Here is a 25,752-nt window from a genome sequence, read left to right as displayed (position 1 = left end):
TCTACTTGAGCCACACCCCGGTCCTGCATGTATTTTTGTATCATTTAGACAAATCAAGTGGGAACATGCAGGTATAGGATCTAAGTGCTCAGCTTTTTTTGCTTTTTATAGAAGTCTCCATATTGCAGCTTCATATTAGCAGCTTTGGCATATGCGTGAGACCCTGTTTAGTTGTATAATTTGCCTTATGGTGGAATACTGGTTCCCTGGATTTGGGGAAGCTTGTTGTTCTCTGAGAAGGGACTAGGCAGCAGTTATGCCTCTTTCCTGCTCTCCTCTCTCCTCCCCTTCTCTGTGAAATGGGGTCTTACTATGTAGACCTGGCTGGCCTCAAACTCACGATCTTGGCTCAGCCTCCGAGTGCTGTGATTAGAGGTGTTTACTGCCATTTTGTGCTGTTCCAGCAAAATATGTTTGAGGTATTGAATCAGACTGAAACCATCCTAATGTTAATTTTAAACAAGATTTTTCCTCTACTCAGTAAGCCTAACAATAGGCGAGATGATCTTGTACATACTTAATATATTGAGTTCTGTGATTTTGCTCCTGGGATGGTATTTGCACCTGACTTAATTTCCTCACTCTCTTATGGAGAAAATGAGGAAAAATGATTTTCCAGTATGATTCCCCTATATGCCTATGAATATAATTCTTCCTTTGGCTTTAGAAAAAGTCATTTATTTTTTACAGTTGGAGACATTGTGATTTACAACTATAAAACTTGACATTTCTTATCTTTGACTATGAAAGAGCTTATTTCCATTAACTAAACTAACACTTTTCCAAATAAAGCAGTGTCCACCCTGTTTTTAGAGTTCTGGTTCAGATAAGGGTTAAACTAAAAGTACCGGGTGCTCCTTTTAGGTGCCTGCCACTGACTGTGATTAGGGAAGGAATACTTTGCCAAACCTTGCCTGTTTCTTTTCAGAAGTTTCTTCTAGTTTCATTGGCAAGACTGCTGAAAGGGAAGGAACTGTAAGATATTTTCTTTGAACAGTTGTTTTTAGTCTTAGTACTGAGTTCATGGTTATATAGCAGAATTACCAGGATGTGTTTGTAAATTTGACAGTTGCCAGCCCAAACACATTTTTTTTTGCTTATTTTAAGATCTCCACATGATTTTACTGTACCTCTTACAGAAATTTGACTTCAGGGCAGAGTGAGTAGAAAGTACAGCCAGTGCTGCCTTACCTACAAAGGCATCAGTGGGTACACCAAAGAAGGGACAGGCTTAGTGGAGAAACCCTAAAGATTGATTTGTGGAAAGGTATATTTAGAGGGTGAAATTTCAGTTGAATTTAGAAGGATAAGTAGACAAGTGGGGTGGGAATGTAGCATGTCATTCTAGGTTAGACATACCAGCTGGGTGCCGGTGGCTCACACCTGTAATCCTAGCTACTCAGGAGGCAGAGATTAGAAGGATGGAAGTTCAAAGCCAGCCCTGGCAAATAGTTCACCATGAGACCCTATTTTGAAAAAACCCATCACAAAAAAAAAGGGCTAGTGAAGTGGCTCAAGGTATAGGCCCTGAGTTCAAACCCTAGTACCACAAGAAAAAAAAAAAAGACATACAAATTCTGGGGAGATGTTTGAGAAGTGCTAAAACTATAACATGAATCATTACTTCTATGTTTGGACCACAGATACCTCACCTTTAGTGTATTTATTTATTTATTTATTTGAGACAGTGTCTTATGATGTAACCCAGGCTGGTCTTGAACTTGAGATCTGCCTTAGTCTCCGTTGCAAGTTTGCCACTATACCTGGGTTTAGCTTTAGATTCTAATTTGAAAAGTTTCTTTCCTTAAATAGTACATGAGTACATTACTAAAAATTCAGTTACTATACTAAATGCCAAATGCTAAAGTCAAGTAATAGAAAAAATGATTTCCCCTTCATTTTCTTTTGCTATTCCAATCTCTAGTTCATAGGTAAAATGCTACAGTGACACTGAATCTTGAAGAAAAATCTAAATTACTAGGGCCTCACATTTGCCTGGGTAAGTACTCCACCACTTAAGCCATATTTACAGCGACAACTCCCTTGCCCCCTCTACTCCTGTTTTAAAAATAGAGCCTCAAGTATTTGCTCTGGCCAGTTTCTGTGAGAGATCCTCCTACCTCTGCCTCTCAATTAGCTGTGACTACCGTGTGTGTCACCACACCCAGCCTCATTTATTTATTTATTTTTTGAGGTATAGCTCACATAATAATAAAATTGCCCTCTTAAAGTATGGAACTTAGTGGTTTCTAATATATTCACAAAGCTGTGTGACCATCACCACTAATCCCAAAAGATTTTCATCACTCTAAAAAGAAATTCTATACTCATTGGAGTCATTTTCCATCCCATTCCCCAGCCTTTGGTAACTACCCATCTACCATTTGTTTCTATGGATTTGCTTATTCTGAACATTTAATATAAGTGGAGCCCTGCAATATGAGGCATTTTCTGTCTGTTTTTTTTCACTTAGCATAATATTTCCTTGTAATTTTTTTTGGGGGGGTGCAGTGACACTGGGGTTTGAACTCAGGGCCTCACACTTGACAGGCAGGGGCTCTACCACTTGAGCCACTCCACCAGCCTTTTTGTAAATTTTTTTAGCTAAAGCTTTCTCAAAGTATTTCAAAGAAACAACAGTGATGGGGTTGGGGTTGGGGCTGGGGTTGGGCACTTGCCTAGCATGTGCAAAGTCCTGTGTTCAATCTCCAGCACTGGAAAGAGGAAAAAAAAAAAAAAGAAGAAGAAATGACACTGACAAAGAAAGCAAGGCAGAAGTATTGTGAGATTGGTAATCTGTTGCATTGGCTGCTGTAAAACTGGTTACATTTGAATCCCGCATTGCTTCAGAATATTTAAGAATGAATGTTCCTTCTGGCCTGTGAGCTTGTTTTTTCTTTTCTTTTTTGGTGGTTATGGGGGTTTGAACATGAGCCATGCCCTCAGCCCTTTTTGCTTTAAATTTTTTTTTATCTTTTACTTTTGACAGTACTGGGGTTTGAACTCAGGACCTCACTCTTGCCAGGCAAGTGTCCTACTGCTTGAGCCATACCTGTAGCTCTTGCTTTTAGTTATTTTCAGATTGAGTCTCTCAGGTTTTGCCAGCCTTGGACCCCCATCCTCCTACTTCTGCCTCCTGTGTACCTGGGATTATAGGTGTCTACCACCCCACTCAGCTTGTTCTTTGATAGATAGTGTCTTGCTAACTTTTTACCTGGACTGGCCTCAAAGCATGATCTTTCTAATTCTGCCTCCCAGGTAGTTGGGATTATAGGCATGAGTCTGCCTGGCCCAGCCATTACTATTATTTTTTTTTAAGTCTTCAGAGTACTTAATATTTTTTTATCTTTGTCTTTTTGAGACATAGTCTTACTGTGTACTTCATGCAGACCTGTAACTCTTGAGTGTTGGGATTATGGGATTATAGATGTGCACCACCACACAGATGAATATTTATCTTTTTTTTTTTTTTTTTTGGTGGGACTGGAGTTTGAATTTAGGGCTTCACTCTTGCAAAGCAGGTGCTCTACCACTTGAGAGCCACACCTCCAGTCCATTTTTGCTCTGGTTATTTTGGAGATAGGGTCTTGTGAACTATTTCCCTGGTTTGGTCTCCCATCAGTGATCCTCCTGATCTTAGCCTCCCAAGTAGGTAGGATTATAGGTGTGAGTCACTAGTGTCTGGCTTAATATTTATCTTTAAAAAGGTTTGACTGGCACAGCACAGTTGTTTATACCTATAATCCCACATGCTCAAGAGGCAAAGATCAGGAGGATCGTAGTTGGAGACCAGCCCAGGCAAAAAGTTAGTAAGATACCATCTCAATCCAGTAAGCTGGGTGTGGTGGCTCATGCCTATGATTCTAGCTACATGTTGTGCTGGGAGGCTAAAGGTAGGAGGATCATAGTCTGAGACCAGCCAGGCAAAAACATGAGGCCCTACATGAAAAAGAACTAATGCAAAAAAAAAAGGCTGGGGATGTGGCTCAAGTGTTAGAGTGCCTGCCTAGCAAGAGAGAGACCCTGAATTCAAATCCCAGTGCCACCAAAGAAAGGAAAAATAAGAGTAGGTCTGATTGCCAGAGACTTAAGAAATATGAGCCAATTCTATCAGATAATGGGTAGGAATCAGATTGGGATTATATTTTTATCAGTGATTAAGAGACTGTGACCTGGGTTAAGTCACTTTCCCAGGGCTTCAGTTATTTCTAATGCCTATTTAAATGCTATGATTCTGTGTTCCAGTTGGGCAGTGTTTAAGAATTGTACAAATGCTCAGAACAGCAGCAGTCTTCCAAAATAAATGTATAGCTTTCCAGTACCACTAATGTAAAGGCCCTATCATATCTGTTATTGTAGTTTTTAATTCTGTAAGTGCTCATGTTCTCATGGTTCAGACCTTGGACCTTTCTTACTATAAATTCTGAACACAACCTAGTCACTTGCCTGGCTTCAGGCCACATGGGTCAGTAATTCCAAAATCTAGCAAGGAGTTTTAGGTCTCTTCAGTCGCCTACTTTTTATCTCCACTTAGATGCCTTGCAGACATTTTAAAACCTACTTGTCTTTACAGTGGATGTTTTCATTTTGTGGTCTCCCTGCTCATATGCACATCAGCACCGCTAGTATTCCCTTTTTTTATTATACCAGTATGAACCCAATTGACTGAGATCTCTGGCCCTCCCTCCAGACTCAGATAGTGTATGGCCTTTTATCCTGTCCTGGAATTTTTTTTGCAGTAATCTCAGAATTCAGAGTTCATTAGAATTTATTCACACTTTATTTTTTATATTCCCTTATTTGCAGAGTTTCATGTAGGCCTCTGAATTTTCACAAAGAAGGATAAGTGAGAGACATTGGCTTTCTATTTGGCACTGATTTTCTGGTGTAGAGGTCTTAAAGTAGAAAGCTGCCTGACATGATCTAGCCCATGATAGAGAAGGCAGGGTGAGAAGCCCCTGAGACGTGGTGGTACTCAGCTTGACTTTAGCTCTCTGAAATCAGAGATTTTATAAGTCTTTGTAATCACCCTCAAGATAAGGACCCTTCTTTCTTTTTCGACTTTCAAGTTTTTCAAAGTAAACATTGTATACTGTAAATAAATGTCTTTGTCCCAAATCAGTTGAACTCATCCCCACTTTATTCCAGCATCTGAAATCTCAGAAAAGACAGGACTGCATTCTTGCCTTCAAGCTAGGATGTTAGAGATGAAAGGATTAGAGAGAGAATGCCAAGGGAGATGGCAAGTAGCCTTGAGGAGTTTACCCTTTCCTCCAGCCTTGTTGACTCTTTGAATTAACCCCAAGGACTGTCAGAACATATGAAGACATAGTTTGTGTTTTTGCTATGACACACCTTATATTTACAGCTCTGTCATTCACTAAGTATGGATGCATAGGCGTCAAGCACTGTGGTTACTGACGGTTGTAAGCTCTCACTGGGTGAAGTTTGAAAAGAGCCCATGACTGTACAGTGAGAATTTGTAATCTGTGTTCTGCCACTTGGGAGGTTGCTGTGCACCTTCCAGGGTGTAAAATGTCTTCAGAGGTGGTTCTGAGGATTACTTCTTTGAACAGTACATATCAATTTTAAGGATTAATTTAGGTGTTAATCTCTTCTCCTTGGAATTCTGGCTACAGTTTTCTAGCCTGTCACTAGCCTCTGAAACTCCTGTAATACTGCCTAGAGTTTGGTCATTTATCAAGTAGTTCAAGGTTTTTTTTGGTGGCACTGGCGTTTGAACTGCCTCATCCTTGCTAGGCAGGTGTTCTACCACTTGAGCCACTCTACCAGCCCTAAAGAAGTTCAAGATTGTGAGGTTTCTTTTTGTGGTTCTAGAGTTGTGCATATTGTCAACCCAGGCACTATACTCAGCCTTTTCAACGCATTTCGGAAGAAGAATCACTAAGTATAAGCATTTTGCAAATGTAGTGATTTTACTAGATATTCAGGGGATTGGGGGTTGGCATATACACTGCAGCAAATGACTATAAGCTACCTCATTTGTTCTCTCCCCTCCCTTGTTGTTCCCTCCTCTCCCTTCTTGCATTGCCCAAATTCTCTCATCAGGATGTCTAGCCCAACAATACAGCTTCCAACCCCAAGTCCAAACAAATATTCCTCCCAGTTAAAATTCATTTCTTGTCCTCAATTAGCTCAAGATGCACATACTAATAATCACTTGAGTCCTTTGCTAGCCCGGGGTCATTATTTCTGATGGGTATATCTTTGAGTAAATACAGAGGTTTTTTTTAGGATAAAGTCCAAGAAGTATATTGGACTAAATAATTGGGTACAGTAATTATTGGATCATACTGTAGTTCTATTAGCCATTGGTATGTGAGAGCCATTTTTTTTTTTTTCCTTAACAACATTAACATTGTGTGTTTCACTTTTTGCTTGTTTTGTGGTACTGGGGTTTGAACCCAGGACCTCCAGCTTGCTAGGCAAGTGCTCTACCACGCCACCAGCCTGTTAAGTTTGTGTGTGTGTGTGTGTGTGTGTGTGTGTGTGTGTGTGTGTGTGTGTGAGAGAGAGAGAGAGAGAGAGAGAGAGAGAGATTAGGGTTTGAACTCAGGGCTTCACACTTGGAAAGCAGGTGCTCTGTCACTTGAGCCACACTGCCAGTCCATTTCTCTGTGGTTGTTTTGGAGATTGGGTCTTGAGAACTATTTGCCCAGTGTGGTCTTGAACCATGACCCTCCTGATCTCAAGTTGCTAGGAATACAGGCGTCAGCCACCGGCACCAGCAACATTGTTTTTTTAAACTTACCAATTCTGAATATCAACAGCTGGATAATGATACTGTCACTTTCAAAATAAGGTTGCTCACAATGCTTCAGTTTTCTTAGGTGATTTTCTTTTGTGCAAGTGTGTGGTACTGGGGTTTGAACTCAGGGCCTTGCACTTGCTAGGTAGGCGCTTTAGTGCTTGAGCCATGTTGCCAGTTCTGTTTTCTTGCTTATAGTAGTATATGCACATATATTAAAGTTCAGTAAAAGGAGGGTGTTCATTAAAAAATGTGTTTTACTCTGTGTCCTAGCCACCTAATTCCCTATCTTAAAACCACTGTTTACTGATACTGAAGTCATTTCTTTTCAAGACTAATTTTTCTGACTTTGTAACTTGTCATTCACATAATCTCAGGTTGCTGGCTTATACTACTAGCACGAGCTGAGTCCAGTGTTTGTACTTTTTAAATGTATTATGTTGTTTCAGAGATTTGTTGTCCACAGGAAGTGGATGAATTTGACCCGGTATATATCTTTCCTAGTATATAAATTTGTGCTTATTTTAGTTATAATAAAATCTGACTTGTCTGCTTCATTTTCTCATTTGGCTTAATAGCACAGGCAATAATAGTCTTCTGAAATCACGTAATACAAAATCTGCCGAGTTATTCAGTCTGAAAAGCCTCCGAAGGCTTTTCAACTTTCAGACCAAATTGATAATTTGTGAAATATTCTGGGTTTTTTTTTTTTTTCCTTGATCCACTCCCCCAGCCCTCCACCCCCCCTTTTTTTCTTTGGTAAAGGGTTTTTTTCGAGATAGAGTCTCATGTACTATTTGCCTGGGCTGGCTTTGAACCACAATCCTCCTGAGTAGCTAAGATTATAGGCGTGAGCCACCAGCATCCGGCCAATTTGTGAAATATTTGACCTTGTGTAAATTTGGACCCCATATCTCCCAGTGGGGATTAACCCAGTGTATCCCAAGTGCTTAAGCTTCAGTTAACATTCCTACCCCTTTTGTTCTTTGAGACTGCATCTTGCTTAGCTGCCCAAGCTGGTCTCAAACTTGCTATCTTCCTCCTCTTGAATATCTGTGATTACAGGCATGCACCACCATGTTCCAAATTTGATTTCTTGAGTGATTTAATTCAGAATCCTTCTAAAAACCTTGAGAGAGAGGACAAGATTTTTAATATGTCAACAAGTCAGTATTGAGGCAATGCTCATTATTAAAATTGAGGAAAATGATGGTTAGATTATCAGAGCTGCTGGAAGGGGATTAAGCCTAGTGTTTCTGGTTCTTAGCATTTGGTGCTTTTAAATGTATAGTCTGTAGGGACAACATGAAGGTTAGTTAGGCTTTTGAACAAAAGTGTGAAATAGTTTGTGAAGAGTTTGAAAAAAAAAATCCCTTTTCCTTCATAGTCCTGCCATTTACAGCCACTGTCTGTCATGGTAAAGCCTTAGACCTACCATTTTTGGAAGTTCTTGCTTGAATTTCCACTTTATGCAGTCATTTTCTTCCTCTGTAGAATAGATATTGTAATTCTCTAGTTGATCTCTTTATTCGACCAGTACAAAATGTGAGACATGCTGTGGTGCATAGCATTGGGCTTGGGATCGTTGTGGACACAGAGAATAAGGTGGCAAAATGTGAAATGGATAGCTTTCTAGAAAGGTGTACCTCTACCTACTTTTCAGCAGTATGTAGTAGCATTTAGTCATTTGCTTAACTCTTAATTTTTGGGGGTTGGGGACAGAATTGAGATTTGAAATCAGGGCTTTGTGCTTGATAGGCAGGTGCTATACTATCAAGCTAAGCCTCTAGCCCCCCCCCCTTTTTTTTTCTCTTTAGCCCTTTTTGTTCTGTTTATTCTGGAGATAAGATCTCACTTTTTGCCTGGACCAGCCTGAACCACAGTCCTCCTATTTACACTTCCTGATGTAGGTGGGATGTTGAGTTGGAGTTATGTGAACTTTTTTTTTGCCTGGGCTGGCTTGGAAACACATTCCTCCCAATCCTAGCCCCCCATGTAGCTGGGATGACAGACACATGCCGCTGTACCTAGCTGCTGACTGATGGGTCTTGCAAACTTTTTATTTATTTATTTTTTTCTTGGTCTGGCCTGGAACCATGATCCTCCAGATCTCAGCCTCCCAAGTAGCTAAGATTGCTTACCTATTGGCAGCAGACTCTCAAGATATAGAAATGATGTACTTTCTTTGACTAAAATGTTTGGTGATACAAATGGCTTAACCTTTTAATCCTCTACAGTAAAATGCTAATCTTAGGGAATGTGAAGATGTGTGGTTATATATGGAAGGAACACAAAACCTGGGGCCAGATGCTTTGGGTTTGTCTTCTAACACTGCCAAATATTATTAGCCTGGACAATCTCACTTGCTCTAATTTAGCTCTAGGGTGATTGGAGTGTGAAGAACAGAGCCTACCATAATCGAGCCTTGGGTAGTGCTAGCTATTACTGTTACCTGATTTTGCAATAATGCTGTTTCACTGTAAACATAAAAAGAATGACTATATCATACTGAATGGAAAAATTGGCTCATTATGTATTATTTACACGAAATAACTAACATTAAACTTTGCAGTTGCTAGACTGAAGTTTTATTACTTAATTCAAATTATTTAGCTTTTGCATTTCATATCTCCAGAGGATGCTGTTCATGCAGCCCAGCTATATTGTGAATGGTGCTCTCCTGATGGTATGCAGTGTGGCAGTCCTGGTAAAGAAAGCTTATTTGGAGGGAGATGATGCTCTGATACCTGAGTGCTTCTTATTTTATCTCAGAGTTGATATGCAGAGCATGATTCTTAATTTTTTTATTCGTAGAACTAATGGTGCCAGTGGCAAAATTGCATTGAAAGTACAGCTTTGGACCAAGTAACTTGTCACTTGCCTCACTGAAAAATTCAGCTGCTCTACTTTGTGTCTATTAATATAAGCACAGGTCTCCTCTATTGATGAGGTCCTTAGGCATTCAGTTTTGTTGTGATTGCTGCACTTGAGATCAGAATTAACCTGAAGGAAAAGGGCTGAATAATATATGTAGCTGTTCAAGGGAGAGCTACTAGCTTGTAGGCCAGGAAAAAGTAACTTTTTATGCCATACTGTTTGCAAAAGAGTATTGATTTATCCTTAAAGCAACCAGTTGTGAAGAAAACAGGCAGCATTGACATAGTGAGTGAAAAATGTGCATGTTAAACTGATTAGTATTTTTTTTTTTTGGGAGGGGGGAGCAGATTGGGGTTTGAACTCAGTTTTGCACTTGCAAAGCAGAGACGGTACTGCTTGAGTCACAACTCCAGTCCATTTTGCTCTGGTTGTTTTGGAGATCATTATGATCCTCCCTATCTCAGCCTACCAAGTATCTAGGATTACAGGTGTAATTACATCACTCAGTATTGTTTTTTGAGGCAGGGTCTCACTGTATAGCCCAGGCTGGCCTTGAACTCAGCATCCTACGACCTCAGTCTCCCAAGAGCTAGGATGGCATGCATACACTCCCATGCTCAGCCATTAAACTATTTTTAAGGACTTTTGTTTTTATCAGAACAACAAGAAACACTCTAGAAAGTTAACTAGATTTTGGTTAATTTCATTTAAATTCAGCTTTTTTTTTTTTTTGTTAACGGCAAGTAGAAAAAAACAAACAAACCTAGGAGCTGGGTATGGTGGTAAATGTCTGTAATTCCAGTATTCAGGCTAAGGCAGGAGAATCTGGAGTTGGAGGCCAGACTGGGCTCCATTATGAGACCCTGTCACAAACAACCAGCTTGGGAAAAGGCAGATGCCATTAACAACAGATTGTTCCTTATTTAAATGTTGAACATCAGCATAATTGCTGGGATACAGTCTATACCTAATAGCCCTCTCTCATCATCAAGCGAGACAGACTACTGAACAGGAGTTAGGAACTTTAAAGATACTGCAAAAGAGGAACTTCCGTAGCGATAAGATTTTACTGCTTCTAATAATGAAATGTTTTGGTCAGTTTAGTGCAGAGAGAATCTTTGAAATGTTCCAGGGACACAGTTTTAGAAGGATGAGGAGGTGATTGACTTGTATGATTACGTAGGCAAACTAATATGATTGAAATTGGAATTAAATTCACATTTTCTGGTTATGAGGTTTTTTTTTTCCTCCCTCTCCCTACAAGGTACTGTGCACTAGGGTGTTTACTTGAATGTAGGTCTCTGTTATGAAATTAGTACTATCTTTTTATTTTTGGTGGTACTGGGGGGTTGAACTCAGGTCAGGGCCTCACACTTACTAGGCAGGCACTCGAGTTACTTTACCAGCCCTTTTTTTGATTGTTTTTTTTAAAGATAGGGTCTCAAGAACTATTTGCTAGGACTGGCCTGGAACTACGATCTTCTTCATCTCTGCCTCCTGAGTAGCTGGGATTACAGGCATGAGCCAACAGTGCCACGGCTGAAATTAGTACTATCTTTAAAGGGTTTAGGGCTGATGGAGTAGCTCAAGAGGAGAGCCTCCTGCCTCGAAAGTGTGAGACCCTGAGTTTAAACGCCAGCACCACCAAAAAAAAAAAAGACCAAAAGGTTTAAAACTAGATAGAGGAGAGGGTCTTTGATAAAGTAATGAGTGACTTCAGCATTCTCCTTTGATCCTTTGTTCCAAAGAGGTATTTAGCTTCTTAATCTCTTCACTTTCCACCAACCTCTATTCCTCACTTTATTCTGTCTTCATTTTAGACAATATCTTTAGCAAACAATGGAAGCAAGCTTTGACTAGTTTAAGCAGAAATGGTATTTATTGGAGGTTATAGGTGCCTCACAAACTTTAGTAGAACAAAGGAAGAAAGCCAGTACCAAAGCCAGGTGTAGTAATGCATATCTGTGATCTAGCTACTCAGGAGGTGGAGGCAGAAGGATGGCAAGTTCTAGGCCAGCTGGGGCAAAGTTAGCAAGAGGCCCTGTCTCAAAAACAAAAGCAAAACAGGACTGGAGATACAGCTCAAGTGGTAGAATACTTATGTAGCATATATAAGGCCCTGGATTCAATCTCCAGTACCACAAAGGAGGGAGGGAAGGAAGGAGAAAGAAAGAAAGTAAGTCCACAGTGTGTGTACTATGATTGCTCAAGCTAACTAAGTATAGGGCACTACCACTAGAACTCTTCTGTTGTTGTGATAACTATCCGCCCTCTCTAGAGTAGATTCTCTCTTAGCTTGTGGTACGCAGGTTTTGACAAAGCCTAAATCACATAATTAGTTCAAGACAGTGAGTAAGACTTCACTTTCTGTTGAAGAAGATGGGGATCCGTAAAAGGGGGTGTGTGTGTGTGTGTGTGTGTGTGTGTGTGTGTGTGTGTGTGTGTGTGTGTGAAGGGGTGTGTGGGTGTGTGTGTGTGTGGGGTGTGTGTGCTAAGTTCCAAACAAGGATGTTTTAGCTGTGAAGTGTCTGAAATGATGAATGTCTACTACAAAGCTCATTTTGCCTGTAGTGCTGTGCCAGGCAGTCCTTTTGTGTGACCATAGGTAAGTTTTTCTATTTTTACAAGTTATTTCCCATTTTCCCTCCCTCCCTCCTTCCTTCCCTTCCTCCCTCCTTCCTGGCACTGAAGTTTGAACTCAGGGCCTCACATTTGCTAGGCAGGTGCTCTACCACTTGAGCCACTCGCCCATCCCCCTTCTTTGAGTGTGCTGGGTGTTTTTGAGATAGGGTCTTGATTTTTGCCCGAGTGGCCTTAAACATGATGCTTCTGATCTCTGCCTCTTGAGTAGCTAGGATTATAGGCATGAGCCACTGGCCTGGCCCATTTTCACTTTCTTTAAGTCCCAGTTCCAATATTAAGCTCTCAACTACTAAGGAAAGAGAAGAAAAAAAGGAATACATGAATGAATGGGGAAATTTTTATCACAATACAACCTCATTGGTTTTGCTAATTTATCACTCCTGAGTTTAGTGTTTAACACATTTAAAGAGTGTCCCTAGTTTTCATTCAGAATGAGTACAGAAAGACCTCTTACCCAACAGAGTTACTGTTCTCTCCCAGAATCAAAAGTATGCAAATTTAAAATAACATTCTGATGGGTTTCTTACTAGTGCATTAGGAACTAGTGCACAGCAGTCCCAGTGACATGTTACTGAGCCCAGGTCCTTTCTTTTCATTCAGGGTTCTGAGATATTAGCATTGCTCAAATCATTCCTGAGACAAAGTTCATTTAAACAGAAAGATAGCTATTATTCAAATCACTTTAAGTTATTCTTAGTTTTCAAGTTGGTGTTAAAGAAAAATGCCCAGGCAATGAAGCATTAATGTTATTTATCAAATCAGGGTCTAGAGAAAATGGTGATGCTTAGCTGCCATGTAATTTCAGAGCCCACCATGAATTTCATGAGTGTTTTATGAAGGCGTAGCTGACATCATTTTTTAACTGTGATGCCAATTTGGAAGTCTTTCAGAAAAACATCTAAAAAGATGGAGATTTAAAGTTCTTATTGTTCCAGAAAAGTTAAATGATTTTAAAAATGAACAAGAATAGGCCCCTGACTTGGTCCTGCTATTCATAGAGTATCCTAACTCCTCATACCTTCTGTACATTCTTTAAGACCTTGGCATACAAATTCCAAAATGCATCTTTCAAAGTCACAATGAAATAAACTCTTAGCGGTAGGTGTGGGGGGACACTGTGTTTTACTCTTTAAGTTAGTTGATAAATGTTATATACAAAATAAACAATACATATTTGTTAGTAAATTCAAAGCTACAACCTTTCAGAATAGTGTAATGGTTTCATGAATGGGCAAAATGGTTTGCCATTTTTCAGTTTATAATGGATAATTCTGGGTCAGTATAATACATGCAGATTTTTTAAACAAAGCAGAAGCCAAGTGACAGTGGCTCACACCTGTAATCCTAGCTACTTGGGAGGCTGAGATCAGGAGGGTCATAGTTCGAGGCCAGCTTGGACCAATTGTTTGTGAGGCCCTACCTCCAAAAATAACACGAGCAAAATGGACTGGAGGTGTGGCCCAAGCTGTGGAGTGCCTGCTTTGCAAGTGAAGTTCTGAGTTCAAACCCCAGTTTCACCAAAACAGCAACAGCAAGAACACCCAGACTTTTTTTTTCCTACTTCATTTGCCTATACTTTTTCAGTTCCCAGTTTAAAAAAAAAAGGGGGCAAGGAAGTAACATGATGGCTTAAATTTACCTCTTTCACAAAGTGCTTCACAAAGTGCTTCATGATTGTAGAGGATGAAATAACCCATTATTTCCATGCTGTCCCTGCTAGACTTGACATTTACAGCTCATACAGTGAATTCTTTGAATATACCAGTGAGATTAAGAAACAGGCTCTGAAGCCACCCTGAGCAGATCTCCCCTATAGCCTGGGATTGAACCTTGGCGTTGGCTCTGTTTTCTGGCTTTGGTTATGTTGTAAGGTCACTCTTATTTATCAATAGAGTATGAGGATTGAATGAGTTAATGCATGCAGAGCAAATCAGTGTTTGGCACAGTTTATTTTTGTTACTTGAACTTTTATCAAGTCTCAGCTTTATCTGGGAACAGTGCTTGATGACTGTATGTAAACCATGCCCTTATGGAACTTGTGTGTGTGTGTGTGTGTGTGTGTGTGTGTGTGTGTGTGTGTGTGAGAGAGAGAGAGAGAGATGGGGGTGGGGAGGCAGGAGAAGAGGGAGAGACACTGTCATGTCGGGTTCAGGTGTGCTTACGTGAGGCAAAAGATTGGGAGACGGTAGGCAAAGAAATTAAGAAATTCAGCCTAACAGTCACTGCTTTTGCAAGGACACGTTGTTAGTAGCATTTCCTGATTTTTTTCATTTTCAGTGGTTGGGTTAATCATAAATGCTATTCTTGATGTAGTTAGTTACCAGCTAGCATCCTTTCCATCAACTCTGTATGATAGTTGATACATGTATTTATTCATGGGATTAGGGAGCATTTATTTTGCTCTTACCAGTTTTCTAGCTGGGTTCTTCATGCTTTAGGGTCTGACAGTAAGCCAACAATTTTTGTGCTAGTTATAATAGTAAGTAGAATAGTAGTAAAGAACAGGAATCTGGAAATACATGGAGATATATTTCCTTACTAATTTGACCTGAGAAACAACCTGGTCATAGATATTTAACCTTCAGAACAATCTCCCTCCCTATCTACCTCCCTCCTTCCCTCCTTCCCTTTTTTTCTTTCTTTTTGATGGTACTGGGGTTTGAACTCAAGATCCTGCTTTTGCTTAGGCAGACGTTCTATTGCTTGAACCATGCCTCCAGTACAAAAAGTTTTATTTTTGCAGTTCTGGGGTTTGAACTCAGGTCCTTTACCTTGACCCACTCTGCCAGCCCTTTTTTATGATGGGTATTTTGTAGATACGGTCTCGTGAACTTTTTCCCTGGGCTGGCTTCGAACCGAGATCCTCCTGATCTCTTGCCTCCTGAGTGGCTAGGATTGATTACAGGTGTGAGCCACCAGCGCCTGGCTTAATTTGTTCTGTGTGTGTTGTGTGTGTGTTGGGGAGGGTTTTAATTAAAGTCAGGGCTTCATGCTTGCAAACCAAGTGCTGTACTGCTTGAGCCACTCCTACAGTACTCCCATTTCTTTTCTCCTGAACTTCATAACATTTGATATGGTTTTGAGAGGAAAATTATGACATAGATTTCTTTTTATTTTTGGATGGTTGTGGGGATTAAATCAAAGGCCTTGGGTATGCAAGGTAGCACTCTTTATTACTGAGCTACATTCATAGCTTGAAATAAGGCTTTTTAATAAGGGACACCCTGGTCTAAAATCTTGTAAGATTTAGTCCTTGGTACTAAGTCCTTGAAGTATCTCCTTCCATTTTTTTGTTTTCTGAATTTGTCACCTAACAAATCAAGAGGTTTAAGTGAGAGTAGAGGGAGAGGAGGGTGTGTGGGTTGAACCATTATTCTTCATTTTAGCATAAGCATAGTCATGAAATCCTCATGACTCCAATGGCTTGTCTTGGTTGGGTGTGGGGGGGCGAGGCATAAGTGGTTAGGGAGTTGGTGGTAAGGTGGCACAGAAAGCAGGGAATGCAACTTAGTTTTGCTTGGTTGTTTGTATCAGCTTAAGCTTTTTATTTGTTTTTGTAATTTATTTCAGGATAGACCTTTTTCAAGGACATGTTCAGATGATTGCTTAGCTTTGTTTTGGTTTTGCAGGAGTGACCATATGGTATAATTTGAAAAGTCTTAGCAGTTGAGAAGAAATAATGAGCTTTTATGAGGGTAATTTAATTTTTTTCCTTTGTAGAGGGAAAGTTTAAAGTAAGTTGAGATGTCTTATGTCCACTAGGGGGTAGTGTGTGCTGTAAAAATTGAAAAGTTATTCCTTGATTAACCTTTATTTCGTGCAATTGCTTTATTTAGATTACTTTTGCTTGTTCAGTGCTTTTTTTTTTTGAAATCATTTTCAGACAGTCTTTTGATTGTAGCAGATGTCACTCTTTTTATGCATCCCTGCTATTAGTGACTCCAGATGTTCTGATGCTTCTTTTTGTGTATAATTTTTTTGAGGGCAGCTTGGTGTGGTGGTACTTACCTGTAATCTCAGAATTCAGGAGGCTGAGGCAGTAGGATTGCAAGTTTGAGGCCAGTCTGGGCTATATAGTGAGGCCCTGTCTCTAAAAAATCCCAAACAAGCGTATTAAAAATAAATTTTTTTTTTGGTTGGTCTAGGTTTTGAACTCAGTGCTTTGTGCTTGGTAGGCAGGTGCTCTACTGCTTGAGCCATGCCTCCATTCCTTTTTGCTCTGGTTATTTTGGAAATAGGATTTTGCTTTTTTGCACAGGCCAACCTGGGCCTCCTATTTAATGCTTCTTTTCTTTGCTGGGATGACTAGTATGTGCCACTTCCTAATCTCAGCCTTCCAAGTAGCTAGGATTATGGGTGTGAGCCACCTGTGCCTGATCACAAACAAAAACTTTGAGGGAAAATTAGGGATGATTTAAATTTTCTCTATAAAACGTTACCCACTATATGAAGTTAAATTATATTGTATAACATGCCAGTAACATTTCCCCATATGTGGTACCTACTGGCCTGGTATAGCCATGGAGCAGTTAAAATGTAGCTAGCTTGAATTGGTATGTATTGTAAGTATATATTATACATTGGACTTAGAAGACTAAGTATGAGAAAGATTAAGTATGAAAAATGTTAATCATTTTTCATGTTGATTACATGTTGATATAGTGGGTTAAATAAAATATATTAGAATTTACTTTTTCTTACACATTATCACTACTTTCCTAAGAATACGGTTTATCATCTCAAAACTTACTGTATACAATATAATCAGCATATAAAACTTCACATCACTTCCTAGTGGCACTAGGGTTTGAACTCAGGGTTTTATGCTTGCAAAGCAGGTGCTTTATTGCTTGAGCCATAGCTCCAGTCCATTTTACTCTGGTTAATTTGGAGATGGGTTCCTGTGAACTATTTGCCTGTGCTGGCCTCCTGAGTTTAGCTTCCCAAGTAGCTAGTATTATAGACGTAAGCCAATTGCACTTGGTGCAAATATAATTTGTTATTACTACTACTACTACTACTACTACTACTACTACTACTACTACTACTACTACTTTAAAATTTGACCAGTCTTGGTTAGTATAAATTGATTGACATTGTCAAATGTCATAGTTTTCAGTGCTGTGATTTTAGGGTTTGCTCCTTAAGTCTCATTAGGTCTACGGATAAACAGATCAGTTTGATGTGGTGTTAATTCTTTTTTAAAATATGTGTGGTGTGTACTTTTGTACATGTTCTGTAAGATGAGATATTTTCCTTGAGACTTAAATCTTTTTGCCATTTAAATCCATGCCCTGCACTTGTATGTACTTCTTTTTCTGCTTTTTAGTAACTAATTTTCTGAATAGTCTCTAGTATTTTGTGTTACTCATGGCTCTAAACTCAATTCTATGTGGGAGTCCATCCTTGGATTGCTTTTATTTTTATTTATTTTTTTAATTTACTTTATTCATATGTGCATACAATGATTGGGTCATTACTCTCCCCTTCCCCCGCCCTCTCCCTCTCGCTCCCCTAGGATTGCTTTTAAACATAGCAAGGTCAGATTGCATTATTGTTTAATACATCTTGAGGTATGTGATTTGCTGCATTTTTTGTTTTGTTGACAGGTTCTTGCTAGCCAGCCTAGGCTGGCCTTGAACTCCAGATCCTCCCATGCTCAGCAGTCTTCTGTGATCTTTTACAGTACTATCCCATTTAATATTCATAGTACAGTAATGCCCCGAGTGGATGTTTGAAACCACAGAGTACCCAACCCTGTTTATACATTGTGTTTTCATATACATAGATACATAGATTTAATGCTGTTTTCATCTTAACTAAGTACTTGGTATGCACTGTCTTTAAGTATGTAACTTTTGCAGTTTGAGTATGTCAGGAAAACTAGCACAAAGATTCTTTTTCCTTCTAGTTCATGGGTAGAAGAGTCATTCTTAGCAACCTCAGCATATTTTTTTTCTCTTAAATTGAGAACTTTAATCTTTTCACTTTACAAGAAAGAAAAAGACCTATGGCTTCTCTTTGGTATATCCGAATTTTTAGCATTACTACTGTTAGCCTTGGGGTCACTGTTTAATAAAATCAGTGTTACTTAAACACAAGCACTGGGATATTGACTTGTCAGTCAGTCTGATAATCGAGACTGCTAGTAAGTGGCTGCTCAGTGATTAAATGGACTGGTAGTTTATTCTTTGTGATAGGTTGGACAAAGAGGGATGATCCATGTCCAGAAGGACAGGGCAGTTTCATCATGTTCTCTTGCATTAGGCTTGTGCACAATGAAAAACTCATGAATTGCTTATTTGTGCAATTTTCCATTTAGTAGTATTTTATTTTGGGGGCAGCAGTACTGGGGTTTGAACTCAGGGCCTCATACTTGCTAGACAGGTACTCTACCATTTGAGCCACTCTGCCAGCCCTATTTTGTGTTAGGTATTTTTGAGATAGGGTCTTGTGAACTATTTGCCTGGGCTGACCTTGAGTCAAGATCCCCCTGATTTCTGCCTCTTGAGTAGCTAGAATTACAGATGTGAACCTTTAGTGCCTAGCTCCATTTAACTTTTTTTTGTTTATGGAATGCTTCAGGAATTTGCGTGTCATCCTTGCGCAGGGGCCATGCTAATCTTTTCTGTATCATTCCAATGTTAGTATATGTGCTGCCAAAGCGAGCACTCCATTTAATATTTTTTGATTGAGGTTGACCGAGGTTAACTGACGCTGCAGAAAGATCAACTGTGTGCAAAGGGAGACCACTGTAATTGCATCAGTGGTAATGAGGAAGTTGTGACTTAGAGCAGTCTTGGGTCAGGAATAGTTGAGTAAGTGAAGCAGTAGGAACTTGAGCCTTTTCTTGATTTAAAGAATTAACTTTAAACACTGAACTTTGTTCTCTTTCCACTAGAGTAGTATAAAATTTGAGGGTATCTCCCAGTTAATTATGTGTTGCATAGTGTTGCCTATAGCAAGGATTTTTATTTCCTATCTTGTTTTTCCCTGATGAGGGAAAAAGGTTGACATCAGCTTCTGTGGGTATTTTAGAGACTTGGTATCTGAGACTTGTTCCATTTGGTTTGGATAATATTCTTTTCTCCTGTGATATTTTATGTGGTAGATTTGTTTGGGAAATGCACAGTGTTAGTCAAGTAATTGTATATTAGTTCACTGTCAAATCCATTGGAACTGAGAGCATTATAAAAACTATTTCAAAATGTTTGTGCATGCCTAAAAGCTTATTCTAGAATGTTGCCCAAATAAATTAAATTTAATTAATTAAATATTTTTGGGGCTGTACTGGGGTTAGAACTCAGGCCTTACTCTTGCTAGGTAAGTGATCTCCCCTTTGAGCCACACTTCCAGCTCCCCAGTTAAACCCTACAGTTGATCTGGTGACATGTGCTTCATGTACATTCTTTAGAAAGAGTATCTTACTTTGAGGGTGAATTAATGATGAGAAAATGAATATCATATCTGCCTGCCAATATGTAGTGAGAGTGTTGGGAGCTATTTTGAGATCTGACCTTGGAGGCCCTTCTGATGGTTTTTTACAGCTTTATTAAGTAACTGCTACAAAAACCAGGGATGGTGGTTTGAGACTCTTGGACCCTGGCCTTCTGTTTTTAAAGTCTCTCTCTCTTCATGGATGCCTTGGGTAAAACAAGGATGGAGAGGCCAAAATTGAAGAAAATTTGCCATTCAGTTCTGTTTTCATTCCTCCACTCCTGTTGTTTTCCTTAATGCCTTTCTTTACTTTTTTCCTAAAAATGAAATGCCAGTCTTTTTATTCTGGTCACATGTTTGCATGCTTCCCATGGTAAGATGCTTCTTTATTGCCTCTTGAACTTTTTAATGCTCTGAAAATGTTTTACTTTGAACTTAACACTTTTCTGAAAGCAGTTCACATTTCAGCTTCTAATTTGTCCTTGCATTGCCGTGATTAAAACAAAACAAAGTAGTCTTGAATTAAAATACCAAAGGCATTGCTTTAAATGGCCATGAATTTCATATCCCTTGGGGAAGGATCTGTATCTTACAGCTATTTCAGTATATCGCCATGCTGGTGAGAATTTTTTTTTAAGTGTATATATTGTTAAGTTGTAAAATGAAAGGGGAAAGTGTACAATTTTTATCAAGTGAAGATCGTGTAAATAAAATGCTCTAATTCATTGTTTTCTACATCTGAAAGCTTAGATTTAGCAGTGTTCTAAATTTTTAATTTTATTTAATTAACTTTGTGTGTGTGTGTGTGTGTGTGTGTGTGTGTAGTACTGGGGTTTGAACTCTGGGCCTTGTGCCTGCTAGGCAGGTGCTCTACCACTTGAGCCACACCCTCCATCCATTAACATATTAAGTGTTAATATTTAATATACAAGCTAACAATAGTATGTCTGAAATATATTAGTAATGCATATTCAACATTTTGAAGTCATGAGTAGTTAAAAAGTTTAGAGGGCTAAAGGTGTAGCTCAAGTGGTAGAGCATCTGCCTAGCAGGCACAAGGCCGAGTTTAAACCCCAGTACCACCCCTCCCAAAGTTCTATTAACTGTTAACATTTTTCTGGTTAAAAACATAGTAAAACACTTTTTTCCCACACCTGAATGGATACTTTTTCCCTCTCATGCTGTGCACATCCTGCTTTGAAAAATAACTGTTAATGATACTAAAGATGAAATTCTGATAGTTTTATTCCCCCTTGTTTATTCATAATTTTTTTAAATTTTTTTATTGTTTTATTAGTCATGTGCATACAAGGCTTGGGTCATTTCTCCCCCCTGCCCCCACCCCCTCCCTTACCACCCACTCCACCCCCCCCACCCCCTCATATTCATAATTTAAGTATTTATTGGACATCTACTATGGTGTCAGGCATTGTACCAAATGCTCTGAGGATATAGCAGTGAATAAAAACATTTTAAATCCCTCTTTTTGGTGCTCTCTTCTGAACAAAATAAGTGAGTTCAGTTACCTATTAGTAATGCTGTGATAAAATAGGGGAGTGTGTGGGATAGGGGTGGAATGAGGTTTGCAGTTTTGGTTATTGGAGTTTCACTGAGATGTTTGAATAAAGATCTTAGGAGCTGGAGGAACAAACCGTACAGAAATTTGGAGGAAGAGGAGCAAGTGCAAAGCTTTTGAGATGGAAAATGCCTAGGAGGTTGAGCAACTCTAAGGAAGTTTATTTGGCTATAACAAATATGGGGAGGAGAATAGCTGAAGAAGAGTTAGGTGTGCAGAGCGAGGGGTTCATAGAGAACCTCCTTTGGGGATTTATTTGACTTTTAAATGAAATTTTGTGGACAATAGACCCAGGAAGTAGAGGATAGCAAGGTCAGAAGCAGGGAGAACAAATGAGGATGTTATTGCAGCATGGCAGATGAGAGCTGAGGATGGCTTGAGTGGAGCAATGAGAACTAGTTCATGGGTGGAGTTTTAAGTCGTTGTTCCTTTCCTTTGCTGAGCTGGAGATTGAACCCAGTGTCTTACACATACATATTCTACCACTGAGGCACACCCCCTGAGACCAGTTTAGGTGAGTGACCTATAGAAAAAAGGTAGGTTAGTTGGATGGATTGAGGATTAACTGACATGGGGAAGAATTTGGGATGGGGAAAGTGAGAAGTTAAGTTTGGGCTGCTGTAGTAGTATGTTTTTTGTTGTTGTAACAAAATACCTGAAGCTTGGTATTTGTAAAGAAAGGTTTCACAATTTTGGATGCTAAAAGTTCAAGGTCAGGCAGCTCAGTTTTTTTCAGCCTCTGGTGAAGACCCCTTTGGTAGAATCATAATATGGTAGAAAAGCAGGAAGAAAAATGACCATGTGCAGAAGAAGGCAATGTGAAATGGCTTCACTTTATAACAACCTGCTCTTTTTCTGAGGCCAGCATCAGTTCCTTCCGAAGGGGGTGCCCTCAGTGACCAAATCACCTTGCACTAGGCGCCCACCTCTTGAAGATCAGCACCTGAATCTCACTACATTGAAGACCAAGCTTCCTGCACATGAACTTGTAGTGGACAAACGTATCCAAATCAAGAGAACCAGGAGAGTGTGTGGTAAATAGGAAACTGGAGGAAACCTTACAAAGAGGTTGAACCAGCTGGATAAGATGTTGCATTTAGGTTAAGTAAAATACAGATTAGCGTATTGGCCATTGGATTTAACTTTGTGTGACTCGGTGATCTTAATAAGTAGGTTAGTGGCTACAGCCTGATTGGAGAGTGAGTTCAAGATCGAAGGGAGAGAGAAATAAGAAACAAGCGATTATACTCACTTTCAAAGAGAAGCAAAGCAACAGGGTGTAGTAGTTGGTGTGGGGGTGTGTTTAGTGTTGTTTCCTTCGGTTTGTTTGCAAGGCAGCGTTGTGCCAAACACATAAAGACAAAGACTTTTCTTGTGCTTATTCCCTAAATAATACAGTATACCAGTTATTTTACATACGTTTACATTAGGCATTATAGCAATGTAGATGTGTGTGTAGAAGGATGTGATGGTTATAAGTATCTTTTACTTTTTTCTTCTTTGTATTTTGAGACAGGGTCTCACTGTGTAACCCAAGTTGGCCTGGAACTATGTAGACCAGGCTGGCATCCAACTTGTGAACCTCCTGCCTCTGCCTTTTTGGAGGTACTGGGGTTTGAACTCAGGGCCTCACACTTGGAAGGCAGGCATTCTACCACATGAGCTATTCTGCCAGCACCGCCTTTTTTAAATGCTTATTTCTTCCTCTTATTGGAAAAAATAACAGCAGACAGCAAGTTTGTATAGATTGAGGAAAGACCCAATAAAGGAAAGAGAACTGATGATTCTGGAGAGGAGAGAGAAGAGAGCTCCTGAAACAAGTGTTCTTGGGTAAATGAGGAGAGATCTAGTGCTCCAGGGGAGTGGTCAGCCTGAGCCAAGAGTACTGACTTAGAAAATGAGAGAAGACAGAACAGCAGATGGGTTATAGATGCAGGTGGGTATGCAAATGCTACCATGGGCTCTTAGGGAAGTTTCTGTTTTCTCAGGAAATAGGAAGCAAAGCACCAGTCAAAAGCAACAATGAGGATGGAGACTTTGTAGGGTTGAAGAGAGGAGAAAGAATGATAGCATTATTTAAGAGAGAGGTTATGGTGGAAAACAAAACCAATGGTATTATCAGAAAGCATTAAAGTTTCCTTTAGGTTGTTAGTTTTAGAGACTAATTAGTATGGGTGTGTGTGTGTGTGTGGGGGGGTGTGTGTGTGTGTGTGTGTGTGTGTGTGTGTGTGTGTTCTATTTCTCTAGCCCTGTATGTGTGTGTGTGTGTGTGTGTGTGTGTGTGTGTGTGTGTGTGTGTGTGTGTGTGGTCTATTTCTCTAGCCCTGTTCAGGCACCTAGACTTGTTCTTTTCTGTAACTTACTACATTGCAGTTGGCTCTCTCTGTGGGTTTTACCAAATGCAGATGGAAAATATTGGGGGGGGGGTTGCATTTGTGCCAAACACATAAAGACAAAGACTTTTCTTGTGATTATTCCCTAAACAATACAGTTCTTGTGATTATTCCCTAAACAATACAGTGTAACAGTTACTTTACATACATTTACATTAGGCATGATAGCAATGTAGATGATATAAAGTATACAGAAGGATGTGGTGGTTTTATGTATCTTTTATTTTTATTATTCTTGATGCTGGCTGAGGATTGAACCTAAGGCTTTGTGCATATTAGGCAAGCAGTCTACTACGAAGATACAGCCCAGCTCTACTATGCCATCTTATATATGGGACTTGAACATCCAAGGATTTTTGTATCTGTGATACCAAATGGTCTGAGACCCAATCCACCCTCTGCTATTGTTTTTCAGAATGAAGATTTCGTTGGCTCTAAAACTACTTAGCTTATAAATGGCTTGGTTTTGGTAAGAGTTTAGAGCAAGTTGCCTTTATTGTGGAAATCTTGGTGTTTCTTTGTTTTACTTGAATATGAAATCAGTTTCATCCATCCATGAGTTTGAATGGTCTTTGAATTTCACATCATGTGAACTAAATGAAAACCCTTCAGGAGATTGGAGAGGTTCTGTTATGTCTAATTCCAAGAGATGAACTTGTGAATTTTAATTTTTGTGTCTAGTGAAATGACTTTTTTTTTCACAATGTATTTGTATTTCTGTTGTAGGAAACCCAGCGTTTGCTGGCAGAACCAGTACCTGGTATTAAAGCAGAACCAGATGAGAGCAACGCCCGTTATTTTCATGTGGTCATTGCTGGTCCCCAGGATTCCCCGTTTGAGGGAGGGACTTTTAAACTTGAACTATTCCTCCCAGAAGAATACCCAATGGCAGCACCTAAAGTACGTTTCATGACCAAAATTTATCATCCTAATGTAGACAAGTTGGGAAGAATATGTTTAGATATTTTGAAAGGTAAGTGTTCTCTTTGTCATATGCTATTAAGATTTCTCCTTTCTCATGCATTCCATATATAGAGTGTAAACATCTTTTTCTTGCTGTTTTTACTAAGACCACAGAGGTCTGTGGGAGGGAACTGTAGCAGTTCTGGGTTTTATTTTTTTTCCATGCTTTATCATGTACTGGGCTTGTTGCCTTCATAGATAAGTGGTCCCCAGCACTGCAGATCCGCACAGTTCTGCTATCGATCCAGGCTTTGTTAAGTGCTCCTAATCCAGATGATCCATTAGCAAATGATGTAGCGGAGCAGTGGAAGACCAACGAAGCCCAAGCCATAGAAACAGGTATTTAACACTTGTCTTCCTTCACGCTGCCTCCACTCTTAGAACAAATCGTGTACTGGTTACAACATTTCTTTTAAGCTCTTTGCAAGGAAAAAAAAGGGGGTTAAGTTAGATGATGCTTGTAATATGCAAATACTTCTCTCCACTCACCTACTGAGGATTGAACCATGGGCCTTGTGTATGCTAGGCAAGTGCTCTACCACTAAGCTATGGCCCCAGCTATGCACATTACCTCTTAAAAGATTTCAAGCTTCATCTAAACTGTCTGTTAAGGGACTCCCAAATTTAAAGACAGCCTATAATTAGGAGATGGTCTTTGACTGGGAATTTAACAACACTGGATATAATAAATATATCACGTGTTTACTACTAGCAATATGTAAAGATACTGGAAAACTTTGGATTCTTTTGAGCTGTTTTCATACCCATTTTAAAGTATGCAGCAGTTTATAGCTGAAGAGCTTGGAGTCAACAGGCTTTTTCCTGCTATGGTTACAACAAATTAGTGGTGGGCATTATATATCCAGAAGTAAAGGCTACAGCTCTTTTCATCCTGTTGAATTTTGTTAAAACTGAATTTCATTGTAGTGTTTTGGTAACTGGAAATACAGAAAATATTGCAGCCTTAATCTAGTTTATATGAGAATGGCATGAATTAAGAGATTACAGTTTCCACAATTAATTTGTGTGTTTGCTGTTTATAGAGTTTGGAAAGTAATCTGTTGAAATGAGTAAAATAATTACATGTTTGTTTT

The 25,752-nt window shown here is 39.4% G+C and overlaps 1 protein-coding gene and 1 non-coding gene across 2 annotated transcripts in view; one reads left to right on the top strand and one right to left on the bottom strand.

Annotated features, from left to right (window-relative positions):
- Positions 1–25,752, top strand: part of Ube2n (ubiquitin conjugating enzyme E2 N) — a 42,974-nt gene that overhangs the window by 9,042 nt on the left and 8,180 nt on the right. The window contains exons 2-3 of the mRNA XM_020172656.2: positions 24,422–24,668; positions 24,857–24,997. Of these exons, the coding sequence (XP_020028245.1) occupies positions 24,422–24,668; positions 24,857–24,997 (388 nt within the window). The remainder of the gene's footprint in view (positions 1–24,421; positions 24,669–24,856; positions 24,998–25,752) is intronic.
- Positions 18,855–18,961, bottom strand: LOC141426025 (U6 spliceosomal RNA). Its single transcript, XR_012451139.1, has one exon. It is a non-coding gene; the product is annotated as a U6 spliceosomal RNA (small nuclear RNA).

The sequence above is a fragment of the Castor canadensis genome, chromosome 8 (assembly GCF_047511655.1).
Source record: "Castor canadensis chromosome 8, mCasCan1.hap1v2, whole genome shotgun sequence".
Lineage (NCBI taxonomy): Eukaryota > Metazoa > Chordata > Mammalia > Rodentia > Castoridae > Castor > Castor canadensis.
This window is presented reverse-complemented; position numbering and strand designations above follow the sequence as displayed.